General features: G+C 42.9%; 1 protein-coding gene across 4 annotated transcripts in view; it reads left to right on the top strand.

Moving 5' to 3' along the window:
- ZFAND4 (zinc finger AN1-type containing 4) overlaps positions 1–24,908 on the top strand; it is a 47,962-nt gene that overhangs the window by 9,244 nt on the left and 13,810 nt on the right. For 3 of the 4 annotated variants that reach the window (XM_058671837.1, XM_012930781.2, XM_058671838.1), the window contains 4 exons: positions 11,139–11,214; positions 12,098–12,165; positions 13,939–14,122; positions 23,082–23,229. In XM_058671837.1, the coding sequence (XP_058527820.1) occupies positions 11,139–11,214; positions 12,098–12,165; positions 13,939–14,122; positions 23,082–23,229 (476 nt within the window). The remainder of the gene's footprint in view (positions 1–11,138; positions 11,215–12,097; positions 12,166–13,938; positions 14,123–23,081; positions 23,230–24,908) is intronic. The other variant, XM_058671839.1, reaches the window with a different exon arrangement.

The following is a 24,908-nucleotide window of genomic DNA, read 5'->3' as shown; positions in this document are numbered from 1 at the left end:
AAGTTGTTTTGTGTTAACATGAAAATCTTTTTCTTTGTACTTTGTGAACTTCTAACATAAGTGGCATTTACTATTTAAAGTTGTTTAAAATCTAGTTTTGACTTGAGCATCTTTAACAGCAAATGCTTATTTCCTCACAATGCAGTTGCTGGGAGTCCAGAATCATGGTACCAGCATGAGCAAATCCTCATTAAAAATCCTTTTCCTTTTATCTTTACATGGGAGAGGAATGTGGGACACAGAGAGAGAGAGAGAGAGAGAGAGAGAGAGAGAGAGAGAGAGAGAGAGAGAGAGTGTGTACACTTGTATGAGAACTGAAAATAAGCCTTCTGGACTTTCTTTTCAAAAAGTTTTCAATCCCATCCTGAGTCCCACTCTGATCATCCTAACCTGGATAGTCTCCCCAGGCCTCATTTCCAAATCCTGTTCTTTCGGGGGCTAAGGCAGCAGCGTATGAATGTTTTGCACACTTGTTCAGTCCGTAGCCCCTGCTACTAGTGATCCAAGTAATCTTCGTTCACTGATCCTGTTCATAGTCCCTGCCTCGCACCCCTCAGGCCCTTCCTTCCCTCCTGCTCTCCAGATTTGTAGCCCGAGGACAGCGACAATCATTCTGTTCTTCAAGGGGACAATCTTCAGGAAAAATGAATTCTGATGCATTTACGGCTGTTAATCTCCCACCCCAAACACATGGAGGTTTACATGGAGGAAGAGATGCTCCAAGTTAGAGGGATGAAGAATAGGAAGGGCAGGGCTGACCTGCTCAGGTTACTGTTTCCAGGAAAATGGTTCTGCTGCTTATGTGTGGATTGGAGGACAGGACTAGTCCCGGTGGAAATGCCCAAAGCTCAGCATTCTTATCAAGATGCAGGTTTTTGTTTATATTCCTCAGGTTGTTGGAAGTCGTTCGTTTATTTTCAGAGTTCTGTAAGCATTTACTCTTCTAAGTTTTGCTGTTTTCTCTCTTGGAGGAGCATGCTCTGGAGTTGCGCACTCTGCTATACTCACTGTGTTCTGAAAGCTAGTGTAATGACTGGCATTCTTGGTCAACAGCTATGATGTTTTTGTTTTCCCCTCTAACGCATTAAATAGATTGCTCTACTGAATTTATTTCTGAGAAAGTATCTGCCAGCTGCATTTTTCTTACTATGTAACCCTTTTCTCTTTAACTACTAATTTTGAAGATTTTCTCTTCCACATGATCTCTTTTCTCTTTGCAGTTGGAGCTTACCTAACTACTGCTTGACGTGACCCTACGTGTTACTAATGTTCTTTTATTTTTCCCTCACACATTTTGTCTCTTCATGGTTTTTTTTTAATTTTTAATTTTGAATTTTATGCTACATTTCTGTAGAGTCTGGGATCCACCCCCCCCCCAATTCACACCCCCCCGACTGATTTTTCCCCTGTTGTTACAATAGTATACTCCTTCTTAGGGGGTCTCTCCATTTTGCGTAATTTCTGCATGTGTCTTTAAGGTCACCAATCTTTTTCTTTACTATCCCATCTTTTAATTTCATCTTTGTGTGTGTATGCTGAAGATCTATTTTTTTTCTCTTTGAAAAGCTAATTTTATAGAGAGAATGAGATGTATACACAAAGATAACTTCCATCCATTGGTTCACTCCCCAGTGGCTGGACGAGGTCTCCCACGTGAGTGCCAGGGCACAAGGACTTGAGCCATCCTCTGTTGCTTCCATCGGCGGTAAGCAGTGAGCTGAATTGGAAGCAGAGCAGCCGGGGCTCGGGTTGACCCCCTAAGGGGTGCCAGTGCTGCAGACGGAGGGTGAACGTGCAGCACCGTACACCAACCTGCATTCGGTGTGTTTTTCATACCAGACTTTGTGGTTTTCATTTGTCAGAGTATAAATGCAGTCTTTTAAAATAGCTTGCAACTATGTTTGATGAACAGTTAGGCTGAAAGTTTTTTTTTCAATTTTAAAAACTGTATTTACTAAAATAGAAGGAGATCCCCCATGTCCTGGTTTACTTTTCCGATGTCTTGGCTGCTAGAACAAGGCCAGGTTGAAGCCAGGAGCCAGGAATCCTGACCTGGCTGCCCTTGTGGACAGCAGGGACTCACATTTCTGAGCTATCTTCCAGGGTTTCCCAGGGTGCATCTTTGTAGGACGCTGGGCTGGAAGCAGGGGCAGGACCGAATCCTAGGCGCCGTGTATTGGGTCAGGCATCCCAAGTGGCCGCTGACCGTGCTGTAGCACATGCTGGTCCTGGATAGCTGCTGCAGCTGCTGTGCCTCTGTCTCTGCCCTTGTGGCTTTCCCTTGCACTTCGCGTGTGGGGACAGCTGCTTTCCTTCAGCCTCATGAGCCAGCCTTACCTAGCTTCAGAACTGAAGAGAGTGAGAGCCTTCCCCTCGGCTTAAGCAAATGTCGCTGGTTAGGGTTTCTATTCGAACCACTGAAGTTTTCCTCACATCAGCAATAGAATATCTTGCTGAGTGTCTGCTGGTCCTTACCTCAGTCTCCCTGCCTGCTACCATGGCTTGGAAGATCTCACATAGCAGGAAATGGGGCCAGTTTGTGTGTACCCTGAAGTAGACTTCATCTACTTCAAGAATGTTCCTTTGCATTCATAGCTTGTCTGCGTGATCCAAGAGCCTGTCTCAACATTTGCCTGGCCTTTCTCTCCCATCCTAGTTATTTCTGGTTCCCTTCCTTCCACTAAATAACTGAGAGGCCATTGGAGGGGCATTCATTAGTCTAAATCCAGTACTGTTTTTTTTCTCAGAACAGGAGGAACCGCCAGTTAGTGGAGCAATCAGAACACAAGCTAAGTTCCTTTTTTCCTAGGGTGTGGTTCATGTCACTCCAAAACAATTAGAATGATAACATGAAAAATTACTAATCACTGGGCACCCTAATGGATACAGTAATAATGCAGAGGCTTGGGATCTTGCAGGAATTCCTGGGAGAGGACACATAGACAATGCAGTGAGGATGTGCTGTTGGACAGGTGGCGCTGCTGGACCTGCTGATCCAGGGCTGTCACTAACCCTTCATCTGTGCAGAACACAGCAGCTGTGAGTCACAGTGAGGCAAGCTTCGTGGAATGAGGAGGCTGGACTTAGCGACTGCTTGGTCCTTTCTTTGCCTGACTTTATGACTTCTGCTTTTGAGTGAAACCAGAGTGAAGCTCGTTCTGTGTCTCACCTTCACCCCACCCAGTGACCCCAGTTCTAGTGATGCCAAGGAAGGTTCTCGGTCAGTGGTTCTCTCCTGTTTGGAAATGTGTGCCCATCAGAGCTGCAGGTAAATTAAAGGTGGACCCTCTGGATCGTTGCTCTGCAGTTCTCATTGGGCCCTGGTTGCTTACAGATTCTTGCTGCTTAGCTTGTTTCTTTGTCCCTGGAGTTTTAACCTCCATCTTTTCAACTCAGCAAGTCTCCTGATCTTCACGTCAGTTAAATACCTTGGAACGTTTTCTTTTTCCTTTCCTTTCCTTCCCTTCCCTTTCTTTTTCTCTTCTTTTCTTTTCCTCTCCCTGCCTTTCTCCTTCTCTTCCTTCCTTTCTTTATTTTATTTTTATTTTGAAGGCAGATTCGCACAGAGAAGGAGAGCCAGAGAGATTCTTCCATTCACTGGCTTACTGCCCAAATGGCCACAACGGCCAGAGCTGAGCTGATCCATACCAGGACTTGGGAGCTTCCTCAAGGTGGGAACACAGGTGCAAGGTCCAAGGCTTTGGGGCATCCTCCACTGCCTTCCCAGGCAATGAAGTGGGGGCTGGATGGGAACAATTTTAGGGCTCACTTAAGATGTATTTCCTGTATTCCGTACATCACCTTTTTCTGCCATGATGTTGCTGAGTCTTGGGATTTATTGTTCATTTTGGCTCAATCCTTTGGCTGTTCCAGGCCTGACTATACATCTGGTTCCTGAAGCCCACATCACTGGAAGCTGCAGCCTCTTCTCCGACCCTTTTAGAACAGGCTGTGCCTTCCCCGGTCCTTGATGGGGGTCACATTATTCTGCCGCAGTAAGCAGGTCATCCTAAGGAGTTATAGTCTCAGGTTATGGAGACTTCCTTCTGTTAGTTGAAGATAAGTTTATGTTAATGTTTTTCATTGAACTTTAGGGAGAAAATGGAATGCAAATCTATTTCTCTTGACAGTTATACCAGGAAATGGCTTCAGTTACCAGAAAGGCTTCTTCAATCTTTTATGTTCTTACGTATACCCTGATTCCCTTAAGGGAACCACTTGTGGGGTGGCCGTAGGTTTTTCTTATTATTATTAAAATAGGGTCCTTTTTCCAGCTAATGAGTGCCTTTTTATTAGTAGTATAAGGAATGGAAAATGCTACTTCAATGACAGGTTCCAGAATTTTTCTTTGAGAAAGAACTTTGGAAAGATCACTTGCCTAGGTACAGTTGTAGGAGGCAGACTCCTTAAACATACTCATGAGAGAAGAGAACCACATCCGGCTTTCCTCAACAATTAAAACAAAATATTGATGAGTATTATCAGTTATTCTGTGGATGTGAAAAATAAAAAGTGATGATTTGTTTTGACCTCGCGCTGGTTTCTGGAAAGTAGAGACTCAGAAATTGACAGTGTAAGACGGAAAGAAGAAACGCCAGGATAGCATAGTCTGGTCAGTGTCTGGGTAACTGTGGCGTCTGGCCTGTGAGGCCTAAATGCAGTGGGAGTAATTGGATCCCAGGATATCGGCAGGTGGGCAGTGCTCCATGAGACTGGTCCAACTCAGGCAGCACTATGGCACTGGCTAAGGGATCAGGCTGTTGCTAGAAGTCAAATCTCAATCCTACTAAGTTCTTACTTGATCTATAGAATCAGAAAAATTCTAGATCAAAGCCAGGGCTGGAGCAGGCAAATCCATTAACCAAGATCTTTCAGGTTTCCCATGTGGGCGCCATGAGCCCAAACACTTGGTCCATCTTCAGCTGCCTTTCCTAGGTAATTAGCAGGGAGCAGGAGAAGAGGCAGAGCAGCCCAGACTTGGACCAACACCTGTCTGGAATGCCAGCTTCACATGCAGGTGACAGCTTTACTTGCTATGCCGTAACACTTGCCTGTGTTCCAGTTTCTAAGATTCCTCATATGTGCATATATATTAGGAGTATTGATCATCTGCCCGAGATACACTCATATTTTACACATATTTTCTCCTGGTTCGTCAGTTGTCTTTTTTATTTTGTTTCTGGGTTTTTCTCATGCAATTAAAAAAATCTTCTTTTTCTTGTTAAGCTTATTTTTTAAAGAAAATTTGTTAATTTTTATTTTCTTTGCCAGTACCAAGATTAAAGAGGAATTCATCTGTAATTTTTCTTGGATCTTAGATGGTTTCTTTTTTATTTTTAATCCATCTGAAATTTGTTCCAATATGTGACATATCTAATTTGTGTCTTTTTCCAGTGACTACCCAGGTGTTCCAAGCATCATTTACTTAAAATGTCCATTTTTGGCTCAATAACTTGAGATCCTACTTTTATCATCTCTATTTGGATTATCTGCAGGCATTCTGTGTGTCAGTCAATGTCATACTTTAAAAAAAAAGATTTATTTAACTACACAGAGACAGAGAAAGATCTTTTAGCCAGTGGTTCACTGCCAAGTGGCTGCAATGACTGCAGCTGAGCCAGTCTGGAGCCAGGAACCAGGAGCTTGTGCCAAGTCTCTCATGCAGGGCAAGGTCCGAAGTCTTTAGCCCATCCTCTGCTGCTTTCCCAGGCTACAAGCAGGGAGCTGCATGGGAAGTAAAGCGACTGGAAATGAACTGGTGCCCATGTGGGATCCTGGCATGTGCCAAGCAAGGATTTAGCCACTAAGCCGTCGCACCGCGCCTCAATGTCATACTTCTACTCACAGAGCATTAATCGTGGATTTTCTTATCTGCTAGGCCTGGTAGTCTTTGCGATTCTTTTTTTGATGTTGTTTTCCTGAGTATTACTTACCTGCTTATTTTTCCACTTAACTTCACTACCACCTTGTCTCTAGAAAGTTATTATTACTATGATTGCATTCAATTTATAAATTAACTTAGACCTGGACTCTATAATGTACAGCCATTGTATGCAAGAATAAATTTGCCTTTCTTATTTTCTTCAAGCATATATTTATGTAGTCTCATTCAAGTTTTTTCTTTATAGAGATTTTTACATTTTGAAATATTAGATCTTTTATCCGTATCTTCCATCTACTGTCCACTTTCCAAATACCTGTCCCACCTTGGCTGGGCCAGGCTGAAGCCAAGGACCCATTTGAGTCTCCCATTTGGGTAGCTGGAACACAAGTACTTGAACCATCCTCTGCTGCTTTCCAGGCACATTAGCAGGGAGCCAGATCAGAAGCAGAGCAACTGGGACTCAGATGGGATGTCAGTGTGGAACACAGGTGTCCCAAGGGACAGCTTAGCCTGCTGTGTCGGAAATCCTGCCCCGTGTTTCCTTTCTTACGTGTTTTTTCTTTTCTTTTTTTTTTTTTTTTACTCAATTTTCTTTCTTAAAAGTAGGAGCTTAATTCAATTTCATTCTTTTATTTTTATTTGATTATTACGGTGGATTGTCTCCTTCACTGATTTAATTATTTCATAGATTATATTGTCAATATCTTATACATATCGTATATTTTGTATTCTCTTCTGTCCAGTTTATGTCTTGATTTCTTAATTTCTATTCTATTTTATCATGTCTTTATATGTTTGAATTTAACTTCCTGTCATGTGGTCTCAATAGTTTTCTACCTCATCTATTTTTCTGGGTGAGTTTTTGTGAAACTTTGGTTTTTAGTCTTTACCATAACTCTGTATGGATTTATACATTTTCTCTTATTTGTGTGATTTCAGGGTGTTTGATGGTGCTCTTTCTGTCAGTATAGCAGTGTCCACATAGTTCCACAGTCTTGGGTTTGTTCAGTGGTGGTGGCAGTGGCGGGGGGTGAGTTCTTGGATTTTCTGACTCCCCATTGTCTGGTAGAACTCTGAGCTTTTTTGCCTTGCTTTTCCCCAGCCACTGATCACTAAATGGATGTGCAGGGCAGCTCTCCAGGTAGCCTGGGACTAACCTAGCTAGTACTGCCCTTTTTCACCTAGAGTTCTTAAGAATATCTGGTGAATGTGCTGGAGAGGTGGGGAATGCTTCATTCTGAGATTGGAAACACCCAGACCCTAACCCAGTGTCTGCCAACAGGCTGACTTCCTTTGCTTTGTCCCAGCGTTGTATATGGTCCCTGGGCAAAAAGCTCAGGACAGGCCACTTTCCATAGTGTCTCACCTGCTGGCCAAGTGGGGTACATGTATTCTAGACTTCGTTGTCCCAGGCATCTTTTCTGAACCTCACAGGACCGATTCACAATGAATGTGAGGCTACTGCTCCTTGCTGCACACCTGTAGCTGTACCTGCTATAACTTCAGTATGGATGTTGAGCCTTGCCAGGCCTCAGCCAAGTCCATAACTGGTGCACACTGTGTCTGCTTCGTGAAGTGCTGTTTCCCTTTGCTGTTGACCTCTTGCAGTGGCTCCTTCTAAATGTATGGCTTCAAGTCCCCTCCTTGTCATCAGTGCTCAGATCTGCCCCCCTCCAATGCGATGTATTTGCAGATAGAGCTTCATGGGAGATAAATAATATTACCTCAGATTTTGAGAATAGGCCCCTCAGAGCAGATTTTTAAAAAGATTTATTTATTTTTATTACAAAGTCAGATATACAGAGAGGAGGAGAGAGAGAGAGGAAGATCTTCCGTTCGATGATTCATTCCCCAAGTGAGCGCAACAGCCGGTGCTGTGCCGATCTGAAGCCAGGAGCCAAGAATTTCCTCCAGGTCTCCCACACGGGTGCAGGATCCCAAAGCATTGGACTAACCTTGATTGCTTTCCCAGGCCACAAGCATGGAGCTGGATGGGAAGTGGAGCTGCCGGGATTAGAACCAGCGCCCATATGGGATCCCGGGGCGTTCAAGGCGAGGAATTTAGGTGCTAGGCCACGCCGCCGGGCCCTCAAAGCAAAATTAATGCCCTTATAATAAAGAAACTCCCGTTCTGCTATCACACAGAGAAAAGGTCATGTGACCATTCAGTAAGATTCAGTGCATCCTATTGTCAAGACCATTCAGTGTGTACCTGCTATAGAAAGAAGTCTCAAAATCAAACCCACCTTGGCCTGGTATAATGGTGTAGCAGGCTATTCCTCCACCTGCGGCACCTGCATCCTTTGCAGGCACCAGTTCAAGTCCCAGCTGCTCTACTTCCAACCCAGATCCCTGTTTGTGGCCTGAGAAAGCAGTGGAGGGTGACCCAAGGCCTTGGGCCCCTGCACCCACATGGGAAACTGGAGGAAGCTTCAGGCTGTTGGCCGCAGCTATTTTGGCTGCTTGTGTGGAGCAAATCACCAAATGGGAGATCTCTCTCCCTCTGTTTCTATGTATGTGTATCTAAAGTTCTGACTTTCAGATAAATTAAATACATCTTTTTAACTTCTTTTTATTATTATCATTTTATGGTACAATTCCATAGGCCCTGGGATTTCCCTTATCCACTCCCCAATTCCCTCCCTCCTCACAGAGTTCCCCTATATCATTACTATAACATAGTTCTTCATACACAGTCATATGTCCATCATTGTGGGCATGGACAGTGACAGATAAGTCCTGCATCCTATTTCAAGACATAGTAAACAGTTTCATTGGGAGTCCATCTTAGTCTGGAAGTAGAGAAGCACACTGCGTTGTATCCTCACATCTGGATATGATAGTCTCCATAACACAGTTACTATACATCCCCTTAAAAGCCGCAAAACAAAATAAACAGCAGGAGGAGAAAAAATTAACAACCCCATGAAATTAAATAACATGCTGCTGAATAACTAATGTGTCACTGAAGAAATCAAGAGATCCAGCACAATAACCTAGTGGCTAAATCCTCACCTTTTAACTGCTGGAAACCCATATGGGTGCCGGCTCGTGACCCAGCTTGTGGCCTAGGAAAGCAGTAGAGGACGGCCCAAAGCCTTGGGACCCTGCACCCATGTGGAAGACCAGGAAGAAGCTCCTGACTGCTGGCTTCTGATTGGCTCAGCATTGGCCATTCTGCAACGTGGGGAGTGAACCAACAGACGGAAAATCTTTCTGTGTCTTCTCTCGGTGAATCTGCCTTTCAAAAAAAAAAAAAAAAAAATGAAGCCTGCTTTGCTGACTGCTTGAGCTGTAATGCTGTAATGTCATCTGAGCAATCCAGCGTAAGGTTCTTTAAGCATGACAGCCGGAGCCGATCTATACACATACATTCTTAAATATTCACTTATTGCTTATTCACTTATTGCTTATTACTGCTTATAATAGTGAAAGATTGGATGAATAATATCTCGGTGGGTGGATGGTTAAATTTATAAGTTGGTGATTAAAGAAATATAGAATACGAGCCATCTGTTAAAAAGGATGCACGCTTATTAAATGATAGAAGAAAGCATTCAGTATATTAAGTGGGGAAAAAAGCTATTTATAAAACAGCTCTCCAAATATATTCCATTTTTTAAGGTTTTAAAAGAAAATGTACCTTAAATGTTAATAGCCTGTTGAGTAGGAGATTCCATGTAGTTTTTATTTTGCCTCATACCTCTCTGCTTATCTAACTTTTTTCACTTTGAAAACATTTAAAAATAATGAGTAGGACCTGTTTTGGGGAAAGATGTCTTGGTTTTGTAATAATTAATTTATCTGGAGTTAGTAGAGCAGGAAGTGGCAGTTGAAGTTAAAGTCTAAGAACCGCCCTTTATTAGGGTTGACAGAGTTAACAAACACCTGGCAACCTTGCCTTAAAGCAGAGGTTTTGCAAATATCAGTGGGCACAGACCTGAGTCGTCTTGCATGCACTCATGTCACAGTTGGGGATGTTCTCAAAGCAGGAGGTCAGATCCCAGTCAGGCTTCTACATTCATGCTGCCCTATGTGTTCTGGCAACCATTTTGGTTGTTGAACCTGCTGAACAGTGGCCAAATCCAACCCGTGAAGTTCCAGGTCTTCGTTTCTGTGAATAGTTCAAGTATGTATTTATTTCAGTTACCATGTGTGATATATTCATTCCTCAGTTTATACTTTTATGGGTGTGCTACATATAGGATGGTGGAATATAAGGAGTTATTGTCTTCAATACAGCTTTCAAGTAAATGTGATGTGACTTTCCCAAATTGCTTTATCTTGTAATGCTCACTCCCTGACAAGTGCAATCCAGATTTTCTTGGATAATTCAAACGTGTAGCTACAAAAAAAAATCAACTGTACTAGAATGTGTAACCTTCGTTAATATTCCTTTATCACCACAGAAATGTTAAAAAAAAAAACTCTTATAGACAGCAACTCTGAACATTGAATATTGTTATAATGTACTTTGTCAGTGGATATAGCTGAAGGAAGACTACTTTGGTAGAATTTATAACTTTCTTCTAGGAGATAAATTGTACTTTTTTCTATATAGATGGAATAGATTTAGTGTTTCATATAAACAGTTGTAAGAGTGTAATGATACTTCCCATTGTACCTTTTCTGTCTCCCTCATTCGCCCTTCCTTCCATTCTTTCTGTATTTTTCCTATTTTTACAGTGGCATACTTTCGATCTTCTTTCTGATTTGTGAGTTAAACTTTCCACTAAATAAAAAATTCAAGTAGCAAAACCACTGTTCCTCCAGAGTATGCGAAAGGGAGGGGTATAAACATTTGAAAAAAATGAGTTTCTCTCATACACATGACGTTTTCGTAATCAGTATATTAGTTTCTACAAATCAGTGAAAACATATCATGTTTATGTGGCTTATTTCACTAGGCCTAATGGTCTCCTGTTGCATCCATTTTGTTGTGAAAGACAGGATTGCATTCTTCTTTATGACTGAGTAGCAAGACTGTTGAAGGCCAATTATGAGGGTCCCTGATCATACACTTGGTTTTAGGGAAAGGGAGTTACTGAAAACATTCTGTTCTGTTATGGCATGAATGGATTAGACCACATCTATGCTTCTCCTATGATTCTTTAGATTTATTTAAAAACCTAGAATTCTACTTAGTTGTATGTTTAATTTATTAGTACTTAATTCTTTAATGAATAGCTTCATATAATATTGCTTTGGCGATTCTACTGAATTTTTAACAGTCTTCTTGTAACCTTCCCCTAAGGTATTCCCATCTGTCAGCAGCACTTAATTTGGAATAACCTGGAACTTGAAGATGATTATTGCTTGAATGATTACAAGTGAGTGTCATTGAGTATTATCTGTTTTATAGGTTCTTGGTATTGGCATTTTCCTTCTGAATTCTCGATATGTGTCTCCTGGCCAGTGCTGAGTCTTAGCATCCATTAGAAATCCTGGACTCTGCAAATGGTGGCTCCAGACCCCCACCACCTGATGATCTGGACCCTCGGATACTGTTTCACTCCACATGTTTCATGCCAACCTGTTCATCCCTTGCCTTTTTATACTCTTCCTGTTACCTTCTTGCCTTCTTTGCTTCTTCGACTATTGACCGATTCCCACTTGGACATGTTTCTTTTCTTTTCCTTTCACAGGAATTTGGGGGAAAAGAGAATTGCTTTCCACCGAATCTTGCTTCTCACTAAATCCTTCTGTATTGGACACTGTTGAGTACCAGTCATTACAGACACACTTTCTGACTTTTGGTCCTCCTTTTCACTTTCCATCACATAATTTGTAACTCTTCTTAAAAACAAAAGGATAAGAAGCAATGTGGAATGAGTAAGAAGAACCCTGATACCTTATAGACTTACTTGCTTTTTTCTGTCTATTAGATGGATATACTATCATCCTTTGGGTCTTGGGCAATCACCGTTCTAGGACTTACAAGTGAAAGGAGGAGGCTCAACCAGTGATCAGAGGTCCTTTCCAGTTCTTTTATTCTGGGACTTCGTATCATATTTAAGGCTTATGAGAACCTTTTCATTTTATCATTATTTATATGAATAAATATGCTAACATGTTGAATTTATTTAGTGTTGTATCTTTTTCATATTTTCAAGATTTGATACTATTCCTGGTAAATCAGCACATAATTGTGCATACATGTAGGAGTAAATGTGTTTTGATGATACAGTTTATGTTTGTGTTAACTGTCCACAGCATTTCAGAAGGTTGTACCTTGAAGCTGGTATTGGCTATGCGTGGAGGACCTATAAATACTAGAAGAGGTAGGTCATGTATATGGAAGCAAATCGACAAAAAATCTGTTAAGTCAGTGAGTGTCTTTACACTCTCAAGTTTCAGGCAGTTCCTGTTTCCGCTGTTAGGTCTCAGAAGACCTGCAACATTACTCTTGAAGCCTTAAGTGCATAAAGGTTAAAACGCGAAAATATAGCCCAGAAAATCCCATGAGGCGTGATTTAGTCCAGGAGGATTTGAAAAGAAATTGCACAGCACAGTCAAGGGGAATAAAACAACACTGTGTCAGGTTATCGCTGTGTTAAGATTCACACCACTTCGTCTTCCTTTCTTAGGGTAACACTTGTTACATCACAGATTAAACTTACTTACTGATTTGGTTTATGATAAATGTGGATTTTAGGGATACTGTGTCCCAGTGGAACCCTTCCTCAGAATATGGTTAATGTGTCACATCCCTTCATTTGTTTCACCAGTATATCCTGGGGACCTGCTGGATGTTCAAGTGTGTTTTCTAAGTTGTTACACTGAGATAGCTTTACTTGCTGTTCCTGTGACAATTGTAATTATTTAATATGCTTTAAGAAATTGAGTGCAAATGCTAAAAGTTTTAAGTTATTTGTGTATGCATGTATGTATGTATTTTGCTTTTTAAAATGAAAAGGAAAGACATTGTTGCCCTCTGACAATTGAAGTTTTGGAATTAAAGCTTCACAATCTATTTTCCTGCAACTTTCTGTGCTTTGTTTATGAATTTAAAAACCAACAGCTACAACTTGTATGTTTTTGTAAATTTCTTAAATCAAGCTTTTAAAATAGTTTTTTTTTTTATTTATTTGAAAGGCAAAGAGAGGGAAAGACAGAGATCTTCCATCCTCAAATGTCTGCAACAAGAATGAGATTTCATGCCTGTTGTTGAAGATCTATACTATTGTTATAATGTAGGGGGAATTAGTGGAGGTTGGGGAGTTATGGAGAGGGTAGAAGGGGAAATTCCTGTCTTTGGAACTGTATCATGAAAAATGAATTTTTTTAAAGAAAAGTCTGCAGTGTAGGTCTCAACATGATAGCCTAGTGGCTAAAGCCCTCACCTTACATGTGCTGGGATCCCATGTGGGCACTGGTTCTAATGCTGGTGGCCCCACTTCCCACCCAGCTCCCTGCTTGTGGGCCGGGAAAGCAGTCGAGGACAGCCCAAAGTCTTCGGATCCTGCAGCCATGTGGGAGACCCAGAAGAAGCTCCTGGCTCCTGGCTTCAAACTGGCTCAGCTTTGGCCATTGTGGCCACTTGGGGAGTGAATCATCAGATGGAAAATCATCCTCTCTGTCTCTCTTCCTTTCTGTATATCTGACTTTCCAATAAAAATAAATCTTTTAAAAAAAATGTCTGCAATAGCCAGAGCTGGACCTCACCAAAACCAAGTGCCAGGAACTCAATCCAGATTTCCCACATGGTGCAGAGACCAAATATTTGAACTATCCTGTAAGCTCTGAGTATATGCTTGTGGGCAGCTGGATCAGAAGTGGAGTTAGAACTCAAACCCAGACACTCCCATAGAAGGTCTGGGCATCCTAGTAGCTTTTTACTTACTGTACCAAATATCTCTCTCTTAAATTAAGTTTTTAATAATTCTGCATTTTTTGGATCACATTATAATTCATGGAGAATATTATATTAACTGTTAAAAGGGGCTGATTGGGAGAATATTCTATGTATAGGGTGGTGGTTCAGCTCCACCACATCATAATCTGCCTCTACATCCAGATGCATAAAACTTGTTCCTTCATTTTTCCATTTTTAGTTCCTATGGAAGATCCACTTTGGGAGAGGGCTGCAAACATGGATACCAGTGGAGATGAGGTCTGGGAGAAGACCTGCAACAAACAAGTTACATTTTTGGTATACCAAGAAGGAGATCAATTGAATTTCTTTCGAGTAGTAGATAGGGGAGATGGTACTTTAACACCGTTATCTGAATCTTTAAGGTAAACAGGTTTTCGTTTGCATGTCTCAGTTAGAAAAAGATTTTACACTTCCTAATTGTTTACTTTGTATTGTCACAGCAGTCCTATCGTGTTAACAAGTATATTTAGGGTAACGTATTTCTCGAATCTGCTCCCTACCTCCCACTATGTAATTCTGAAACTTTTCTTCATACGACTGATATTGAAAGAGAACTTAGACACATTTCTTTACAGAATAGGATTTTTTTTTTCCCCATAAAAAGGTTTCCATTACCTTCTCAAACCTGCTGACTACTAGATCACAGGGCCTTGTAGTAATAGTACATAACACACTCCTGGGCATCGAAGAGGAAATTTAACCTAAAATCGGTGTCTGTTTTTCAAAATGTAACTCTGCTGCTTGAAGGTGAATTAACCTCTTCCCTGTGCGGGTCTTGTTTTCCTACTCTGTGAAAGGGAGAGAACTTACAAGACTGCTATTAAGCATATGTTTAGCTAGACAATGAAGAAAGTAGACAGTTGGACAAGGTAAACTCTAAGTTCCCATTTGTGACTGTCTGCTTGGGCTCTGAGTTGTTGAATGTTTGCTCTACTTTAGGGTCATTACTAGTTTGTCAGTGTTGCTAAAACATGATGATTCTACCTTCCTGCATGAAACATGCAGTCTAAGTATCATCTGCGATACCCTGTTAGCTCTTGCTATGCAAAGATAGCTCTGCAAAACAGAGGGAAGGGCCTTCTTTTCACCTGAAAAGTGGAGAGTTCAGGACAACCCCTAAAAAGTGACCTTAAAGTAGGAGTGGGAGTTTGCCATGCAGACAAAGGGGAAGATTATGACGGGTAAATAAAGCTGTTCCTGCCCAAGCAGAGGCTAGTACTAAAACCATTCAGATGAGGAGTAACTTAGACTTGGCAAAGTTTCCTTTGGTCAGGAACCTGCACAGTTACAGCTGGATGATCTGCTCAAGCTGCCACAGGGTGGAGCTGGGTGTCAGCCAGATTGTATTCTAATCTGGATGCCTGACTGAAAGTGGATCTTCTTTCAAGTTCATTTTTGTTGGTAGATTTATTTCCTTTGTGTTGGATGACCAAGAACCCTGGTTCTTTTACTAGCTTCTTGCTAAGGAACTACCTCAGCATTCTTTTGATTCACTTAAAATAAATTGATAGGGAGACTAAATTACAAGGTCTCTTTACCTTTGCTCTATTCATTTGGTTAGGAGTAAGTCATAGATCCTGGTCACGCTAAGGGACAGAAGGCAAGCAGTGACTGCCAGAGTCAGGAGTCAAAGCAGTTCCCTTAGGATTCACTCTCTGTGGGATGTATGTGGAAGAAATGTGGCTGTGGCTGCAGAACACAGACTGTGACAAATGGGTGTTGACTGTTGACCCTGTCGAGTCATGGGCAACGGTATTGTAAACGTAGAGAGGGCACAATGGACTAATCCTCCACCTTGAAGCACCAAAATCCCATATGGGTGCCAGTTTGTGTCCTGGTTGCTCCACTTACGATCCAGCTCCTTGCTTATGGCCTGGAGAAGGCAGCAGAAGATGGTCCAAGTCTTTTGGGACCCTGTGCCCATGTGGGGAACCCAGAGGACGGTCCTAGTTGCTGGCTCCTAGCTTTAGATCAGCTCAGCTCAGCTCTGGCCATGGTGGCCATGTTGGGGTTGAACCAGCATAAGGGATCTCTCCTCTCCTCTCCTCTCCTCTCCTCTCCTCTCCTCTCCTCTCCTCTCCTCTCCTCTCCTCCCCTCCCCTCCCCTCCCCTCCCCTCCCCTCCCCTCCCCTCCCCTCCCCTCCCCTCCCCTCCCCTCCCCTCTCCTCTCCTCTCCTCTCCTCTGTCTTTTAAATAAAAATAAATTTTAAACTAAAAGAAGAAACATACATGGTAAATGCAAAAGGAGTGGCAGGAAGGATGCAACCTTGGACCATTAAGAGGATGTCTTCCGAACTGGTACTGCAGAGACTGGCACTCTTGTTTCTGTTTCCTTTGTGACACTCATTGACCCTCCTTTCCTGAGGAGGAAATCTCAGCTTAGCTCTGAGTCCCTGTCCAGCTTGCTCTCCCTCATCAAAATACCAGATATTTTCATTATGCCATTTTGCACAACTTTCCCCCTTTGCTTTAAATGTCATCTCCTCTCTTATCCCACTTTTCCTCCTGCCAACTTTTGTCTGCATAGGCTGGTCTCAGTGTCATCACAGACGTCTGCTATAAGTTGTACTATTGCTCCTCTCAAGAGAATGTATTTCTCTTTACTTACCACAGCTGGGCTGGGACGGATAATAAGGGGGAGTAGAGAAATTTCTGGCCATGTTGTGAAGGACTTCTATTTTGTCTGCACTAAAAGGAACTTTCTCATACTAGAATGGGGGCAACACATTTTTTTTTCCTGTAAAGGTCTAGAATAACATTTCAGGATTTGGGGCGTGAGAGGCAAAATCAAGAATGGTATAGTATGGTATTACTAAGAGAAAATTTACATAATGTTACTTTTTTTTTTTTTTTGCTGATGAAGTTCAAAGAATAATAAAATAATCAAGCTTTGGGAGGGCAGTGTCCAAATTTGCAAGCGCCACCTTGGTGGTGTCACACTCCCTTTCCGCTTCTAGTACGTGTTGTAACCAAATAAAGGGCAAGTCCTGCAGTCTCCTCAGCCCCGCCACACACCCACACACTCAGAGAACAAGGAGAGAAGGGCGAGGGCCGAAGGAGGAGGAAGAATGTAACACTTTGATTTGGGTGATACAGGTCTACCAAGGAGAAGAATGACTTTGTGTGTGTGTGTGTGGGAATCATTTTTACTTGAGGTTAAGTGTTGAAAGTCAAATTTGCAAAATCTGCTGCAAGTGTTCATCTCATTGCTGATCTGTATTGTGATTTGATGTATGAAAATATTTTTTCAGAGGTAGATATAACCAAATATTCACAGTAGTCCATAGGCATATGATTTTAGTGGAGTGTATTTCTTCATTGGGAAAGCATTTCCAGAAATCTGGTAGGTCTCTTCCTGCCCCTGCCTTTCGTGTGTCATTATGTTGCAGATGATTCATGTCTAAATAAAGATAGGCAGAAATCCTTTGCTTGCACATTTAAATAACATTGAATTGCAAAAATTTCTGTTGAAGTTTCTTACAGTTTGTGTTTGTAAAATATATCTGTTTCAAATTTGTGTGGGAATGGAGATCTTGAATCATTTTGGCTTTTGAAAGCACAGGAAGTTTTAACAACTTACCCACTAATTGTGTTCAACAACAGTTGTCGTCGGAATGACATGAATGTAGTAAATAGTTCATGTATGAACATTGTTGTGTCTTGTGATTTTACACGAAGTTTTGTTAAGAAGCGTTTTCAAGTTCAAAACAAAAACTAATTTTCCAAGGCATTCAGTTTTGATATTAGTGGTTAAATGTAGTATTTTTCATTCAAAAAGTTCCTGTGCTAAAATTTCATAATAAAGCATTAATACTTGGTTAAAATTTTTCATAATGAACACTAAGCTGATGATGGGGCAGGCCTTGTGTTGCAGTGGGTTAGGCCCTGCTTGGGACAGCCACATCCCAAGTCACAGTGCCAGATGGAGTCCCAGCCACCCTGCTTCTGACTCAGTCTCTTGCTAATGCATCATGGGAAGCAGCAGATGATGCTGTAAGTACTTGGCCTTCTGGAACCCACGTGGGAGTCCCAGATGGAGCTCCAGGCTCCTGGATTCAACCTGCCCAGCCTTGGCTGGTGGGGGCACTTGGGGACTAAACCCGCAGGTAGAAAGCCAATCTCCCTCTTACTCTTTTTTTCCTTCCTCTTTTCTCCCCTCCTCCCCCAATCCGTATCCCTCTCCCTTCCAAATAAATAGAAAATTTTGAAAAGTTTTAGAAGCTGATTGGTAAATCCACAAGACAGTGAGTTTACTGCTGATGCTATTAGTTCAGTGGTGCATGATAAATTCAAATGCTTCTGAAGAATACCCACTGATGAATAAGCACAGTGAGTAAGCTTAAACACTTTGGCATTCACCAGCTTGTTAATTTAAAAAAAAAAAAAGATTTATTTGATTGAGAGGCAAAGTTACAAAGAGAAAGAAAAAGATTTTCTATCCTCTGGTTCCCTTCCGAAATGGCTGCACCAGTTGGAGCCAGACCGGTGTGAAAGCAGGAGCCAGGAACTTCTTCCAAAGTTACAAGATCCCAAGGACTTGGGTTGCCTTCTGCTGCTGTTTTAGGTACATTAGCAGGGAGCTGGATCAGGACTCAAACCAGTACCACAGGTGGTGATTTTACCCAGTAGGCCAAAAAACGAACACCAATGTTTACAGCTTTAAAATGTTTTCATCTGGGCCCTGACATGATGGCCTGGCAGCTAAATCCTCACCTTGTATGAGCCAGGATCCCATATGCATGCTGGTTCTAATCCTAGCAGCCCTGCTTCCCATCCAGCTCCCTGCCTGTGGCCTGGGGAAGCAATAGAGGACGGCTGAAAGCCTTGGGACCCTGCACCTGTGTGGGAAATGTGGAAGAGCTCCTGGTTTCTGATTGGCTCAGCACCGGTCATTGCGGCATTTGGGGAGTGAAATCATTGGACGGAAGATCTTTCTGTCTCTCCTTCTCTCTGTAAATCTGCCTTTTCAATAAAAATAAATAAAATAGTTTTTGTCTGAATTCTGTCCCACACACACTACCTATTGACTATGGCAAAGTTTACTTTTAAGTTGTTTTAATAGCTTCTTTGAAAATTTTCTTTTTCCTTTAGAAATATTTATTTACTTTCCCTGAAAGAGTTAAAGCAGGGTGAGGGATGTGTGTGTGTGTGTCTGTGGAATGGATATAGAGGGGGATCTTTCCTCTGCTGGGTTATTTCCCAGACAGCAGCAGAGGCCAGAGCTAGGCTGGTCCAAAGCAAGGAGCCAGGAGCTTCCTCTGGGTCTCTGACATAGGCATAAGGGACCGAGGCCTTGAGCCGTCCTTTGCAACTTTCTCAGACTCCCAACAGGGAGCCAGAATAAAAAAGCAAAAGAGCCAGGATTCAAATTGGCCCCATCATGGCATGCCAGTGCCACAGGTGGAGGAGTAGCTTGCTATGCAACCATGCCAGTCCCCCAAAATGTTAATTGTAATAGTTTTATGCAGACTATTTGGGTGGTGAGGCTAGCTCTTTAATCACTTCAAACTTGGTGTTGACACTTGGAATAATTATCAAGGGCTAAGGAAGGGCAAGCATTTAGGCTAATGGTTATGCTGGTTAGAATGCCCCTGGCCCGTGACAGAGCACCTTTGTTTGGTACCTGACTTTGGCTCCAGAGTCCAACTTCCTGCTAATGCAGAACTGGAGTGCTGTCCTTCAGCTTAGAGCCAAGTCCCTGGCATTCTGCAACACAGATAAAAAACAACATTTCCAATGTTTGCAGTGACCGGCCCACGCATATTCTCATCAGCTAGTCCCACGGCCCACTTCTGTTTGGAAAAGTGGTTTTAAACAACTGTATTATTTTCTCTGTACACATCTCTCAGTCACTGTGATCAGACAGTTTAATTCACTATTAATAGAAGCTTTCTTTCACTAGTAAAGAAACAACTTGGAAACTTCTTTGGTTAGAGCTTCATGTTATTTTGACGAAGGACTTCTGCTGTGATGAGATACCCCATTGTAACGTCCCTAGTTGTTCTGACTGTTGCTTTCTAGCAAGCTGGGAGTATTGTGGTGGTCTCTTTCTGTGTGTCTGCCTCTTACACAGACTGTCTCTCACAAAAAAGATGAATTGAAGCAGTTGTGTGTGCACAATCTCTGTGTGCATGGACTTACTTGTTTAGCACCAAAATTAACCTACCTTTTAATTTTCCATGAACTTTTGGAAATCCCCGTTACTCAGCTAGCACTCAATAAAACATTTAGACATTTAGGAAAATATTGTGATATTTAAAATTACTATATATTGGGATTACATTTGTAAGTTCTATCTTAGCTGCCATTTTTCTTTTTAAATAATGCTGTGATTGGCTTCTAATTGACCTTATGAGTCTGTCTTGAGGGAAAGTAGTCATGTGGCCCTTGGGGAGAGCGTTGTTCATGATCAGTGTTGTTTACATATGCTCACATACTCCATGGGGGAAAAGGTCTTTTAATGACAATAAGGTTGAGTCAGAAACTTACTTCAACCAGAAAAGGTGAAGTTAAAATGCCATAGAATAAGGAAAATCTGAAGTTAAAACAGTACCAGTTAACCAAGAATATACTATACTGAGTCATTCCTTCTACCTTCACAAGGTGAACTGGCAGAAGTCTTCACACAACCCTCTTTTTCAGGCTTAGCTAGCCTCGAGACAAAAGCCATCATCTACTCTAAGTTGCGTCACAGGGTGCACACGCATGATGCACTGAGGTCTGTGGTTTGGCGCCTGGGGAAGCAGCAGGAAGTTGTGGAGGGAATCAGCTTAGCTCCACCATGCACTAGCTTCTTGTCCCCAGCCAAATTGCTTCATCTCTCCACTGGGGCTCTTGCACCCTCCATCCCTCCCACACCAGCTTCCTCTCTTTCCTTCCCATCCTTTCCTCCTCCTCCCGGTGCATTACTACCTAGTGTACGGAAACAGTTGCTCAATAATCCGTTTCATCTGGCTGGATCTCCTAGGCCCTTCACCACAAGGGGTTGTGATTCTCAGAGTCTTGACAGGCCTCTGAACTGGGCCTTGGGCTTTGAGATTCTTTCCCTTCGCACCTCTGATCAAAACCATGTGTACCTTTTCCAGGGATTTCATGCTGTGGCTAGTTAGGGTGACTAATTTCACTAGTTACACTTCTGGTTCTCCCTGGTGTCTGTAAGAGCTGTGGGCTGTATTCCAGCCTTCTACCCATGTGCTTGGAAGAATGACAGGGGTTAGTTCCGAGGTGGAGGGCAAACGAAGCCCCAGCAGCTGCCATAATAGTTCCCTCGGGAAGAGTCTTTTCCTTTATGAAGTGAGCTGTAACACTTGCCTCAGGTTAATCACAAGTGGAAAGTGCCTGGCACGCACATGTACTGAGTGGCAGGCTTCATCACTAGTTAGTGCTGTATCTGGTGTGTCACTTACCCCACTGTAGTGTGTGCCTATGAAGGAAGCCAGGGTGGCCCTAGACACTGAGTTGATTGTGGAGACCATATCCTCCCTCATGTCTTCTGATGCTTGCCCACAACATGCCCTTAGGAAGGGACACAGTCACGCTCTGCCTGGCCCTTGTGTGGTGGCTGTGTGAGCTCTGGAAGTGTTGTGGAATTTGCCCTATTTGAAGCTATCCTAAATGGTTTGCATTTCTCAGAAAATTCCGTAAAAATGTTACTAACCCTGATACTTCTGTAGCATCAGTACACACTTCAGTATCTATGTGAGTACATAAAGTTAGATGATTAATATGCATTTTAGTCTTTATTTAATGATTTGTAATTCTCCAAATATGCTGAGCTTTGTTTTTTACCAACTGTTACAATTTTGATTTTCACATTCATGAAAAGATAGGGAAATCTCATTAATATTTCTATTCAGCTGAAACCAAAGGACTCTAAGGCCTGGGAAGATGAACGGGATGAGATTAACTTCCTGCTTGCTTGCCGAGGTAGAGAGAGGGAGACATCACGTGTGTGTGTCTGAGGATAGCATGATGGGTCTTTACGTGCTGTGAGCACAGGGGAAGGAAGGCTCCAGAGCTGTCTGAAGCATGCATAAATATCTGGTGGTTGCTTAGCAATCAAAATGTTTGACACATATATAATTTTATGCCATGACTTGATCAGGTACTTTTGCTTCCATGTCCAAATACACTTAATATTTTTTGAGTTATCTTTATTCTTTTTCTTTTGTTAAAGATTTATTGGACCCGGCGGCGTGGCCTAGCGGCTAAAGTCCTCGCCTTGAAAGCCCCGGGATCCCATATGGGCGCCGGTTCTAATCCCAGCAGCTCCACTTCCCATCCAGCTCCCTGCTTGTGGCCTGGGAAAGCAGTCGAGGACGGCCCAAAGCTTTGGGACCCTGCACCCGCGTGGGAGACCCAGAAGAGGTTCCAGGTTCCCGGCTTCGGATCGGCACGCACCAGCCCGTTGCAGCTCACTTGGGGAGTGAAACATTGGACGGAAGATCTTCCTCTCTGTCTCTCCTCCTCTCTGTATATCCAGCTTTCCAATAATAATAAATCTTTAAAAAAAAAAGATTTATTTATTTTTATTACAAAATCAGATATACAGAGAGGAGGAGAGACAGACAGGAAGATCTTTCGTCCAATGATTTCACTCCCCAAGTGACCACAACGGCCGGTGCTGCGCCGATCCGAAGCCAGGAACCAGGAGCTGTTCCAGGTCTCCCACACAGGTGCAGGGTCCCAAGGCTTTGGGCCATCCTCTATTGCTTCCCCAGGCCACAGGCAAGGATCTGGATGGGAAGCAGGGCTGCCAGGATTAGAACCGGCATACATATGGGATCCTGGTGCATGCAAGGTGAGGACTTTAGCTGCTAGGCTAAATTTATTTTTGTTCTTTAAGAACAGGAAATGTCCTGGTAACATCTGCAAATGAGTTTTTGTTATTATTATTATTATTATTATTATTATTATTATTATTATTATTAAAGCGATAGAGTCCCCTCAGAGTGAATAAAAGTTTGTATTTCTCTCCTATGTCAGTTTCTTTATTTTGGTTCCTGGAAACCTGACTTGCCCATGGTCTGGGTTGCATGAATCAGAACATTCTTGTGGAAATTTTCTCTTACTTTGAAAATTTACAGCAGGTGTTGGAAGATCTTTACATTAATTTACATTAATTTCAGAGAAATTTGGCTGTACTAGATATACGGTAATGCTGGATCAAGATGCAGAATTTATTCTCATTTATCTTCTAAGAAATACATTTGTAAGATTGACTACAAAATGAGCATAGTGTTTTAGCGTTAGCTCCATCGAAGCTGGGGAGAGTGTTTCTAGTTCCTGAGCAGGTTGAAATAGTTACCATTTCTTTTGCAGCAGTGGTTCTGCATATAATGTGTATACAGATGAGGATGAAGAAACTGAGCCTTCTCCCTCTGGACAACAGATCATTGAAAATTCCATAACCATGAACAAGATGAAGCTGCTGAAGGCCAAGATGGAGGACATGAATCTGAGCAAAAAGGTGAAGCAGACAGCACTGGGTGGGCTGGGTGCAGCACTGAGCGCGGGGTCACGGGGCTGGCAGACAGCACTGGGTGGGCTGGGTGCAGCACTGAGCGCGGGGTCACGGGGCTGGCAGACAGCACTGGGTGGGCTGGGTGCAGCACTGAGCGCGGGGTCACGGGACTGGCAGACAGCACTGGGTGGACTGGGTGCAGCACTGAGCGGGGTCACGGGACTGGCAGACAGCACTGGGTGGACTGGATGCAGCACTGAGCGGGGTCACAGGGCTGGCAGACAGCACTGGGTGGGCTGGATGCAGCACTGAGCGGGGTCACGGGACTGGCAGACAGCACTGGGTGGACTGGATGCAGCACTGAGCGCGGGGTCAGGGGGCTGGCAGGCAGCACTGGGTGGGCTGGATGCAGCACTGAGCGGGGTCACGGGACTGGCAGACAGCACTGGGTGGGCTGGATGCAGCACTGAGCGGGGTCACGGGGCTGGCAGACAGCACTGGGTGGGCTGGATGCAGCACTGAGCGCGGGGTCACAGGACTGGCAGACAGCACTGGGTGGGCTGGATGCAGCACTGAGCGGGGTCACGGGGCTGGCAGACAGCACTGGGTGGGCTGGATGCAGCACTGAGCGCGGGGTCACAGGACTGGCGGACAGCACTGGGTGGGCTGGATGCAGCACTGAGCGGGGTCACGGGACTGGCAGACAGCACTGGGTGGGCTGGATGCAGCACTGAGCGGGGTCACGGGGCTGGCAGACAGCACTGGGTGGGCTGGATGCAGCACTGAGCGGGGTCACGGGGCTGGCAGACAGCACTGGGTGGGCTGGATGCAGCACTGAGCGCGGGGTCACAGGACTGGCGGACAGCACTGGGTGGGCTGGATGCAGCATTGAGTGGCATCACGGGGCTGGATGGGGTTTCTGATCTCAATGACTTACTGAGATTTTACTAGTGATAACTTTTTTTTTTCTTATTCCAACAACACGTGTGAAGATACTGTTCTGTAAATTAAAATAATGGTTTTTGAAAATGCATAGTTTTTGAAAATGCATAATAAAAGATGACTTCATCCTGCTGTAATTATTTTTGTGAAATACTATGTTAACAGTTAAGGTGGGTTTATTACCTGCTGTGTCTAGTCTAATTCAATATAGTTTTAAAAGTCATTTCCAAGTGGCTGAGACAATATACCTTCTTCCTATGGTGAGTGACAGTTAATGGTGTTGGGTAGGTCCTCCCCTGCCCTTTCTTGTCACACCTGTGGCTCAGTAGTGATATCATGTTGCAGTATCATTTGCATTTCTCCGAAGATCCTTGAAGTTGAGTTCCTTTCAGATGCTTAGTGGACATTTGCATATCCTTCTTTTTAAAAGTAATTAATCATGTCTCTTGCTTGCGTTTCTATTAGAGTGTATGTTTTTATTGATTTTTAAAAGTTATTCATATATTCTGGACATGCTTTTGTTATACATTTGTGTAAATATACATGTTCAGTTGCTGTTCTTTTCACTTTTAATGGCTGTTCCCATTTTCACATAAAGTTCACAAATCATAATGTACTTACTTACTGGATCAACTTTTTCATTTATATCTAAGGATACTTCAAAAATGTGTGGGAAATGGGAATTAAATGTTTGTCTCGGTACAGTTTTTTTCGAAAATTCATGTTTTATAATGATCAGAAAA

Source organism: Ochotona princeps, chromosome 13 (genome assembly GCF_030435755.1).
Source record: "Ochotona princeps isolate mOchPri1 chromosome 13, mOchPri1.hap1, whole genome shotgun sequence".
In the NCBI taxonomy this organism is placed as follows: Eukaryota; Metazoa; Chordata; class Mammalia; order Lagomorpha; family Ochotonidae; genus Ochotona; species Ochotona princeps.
Note: the sequence above shows the minus strand (reverse complement) of the source record. Positions and strands in the feature narration are given on the sequence as shown.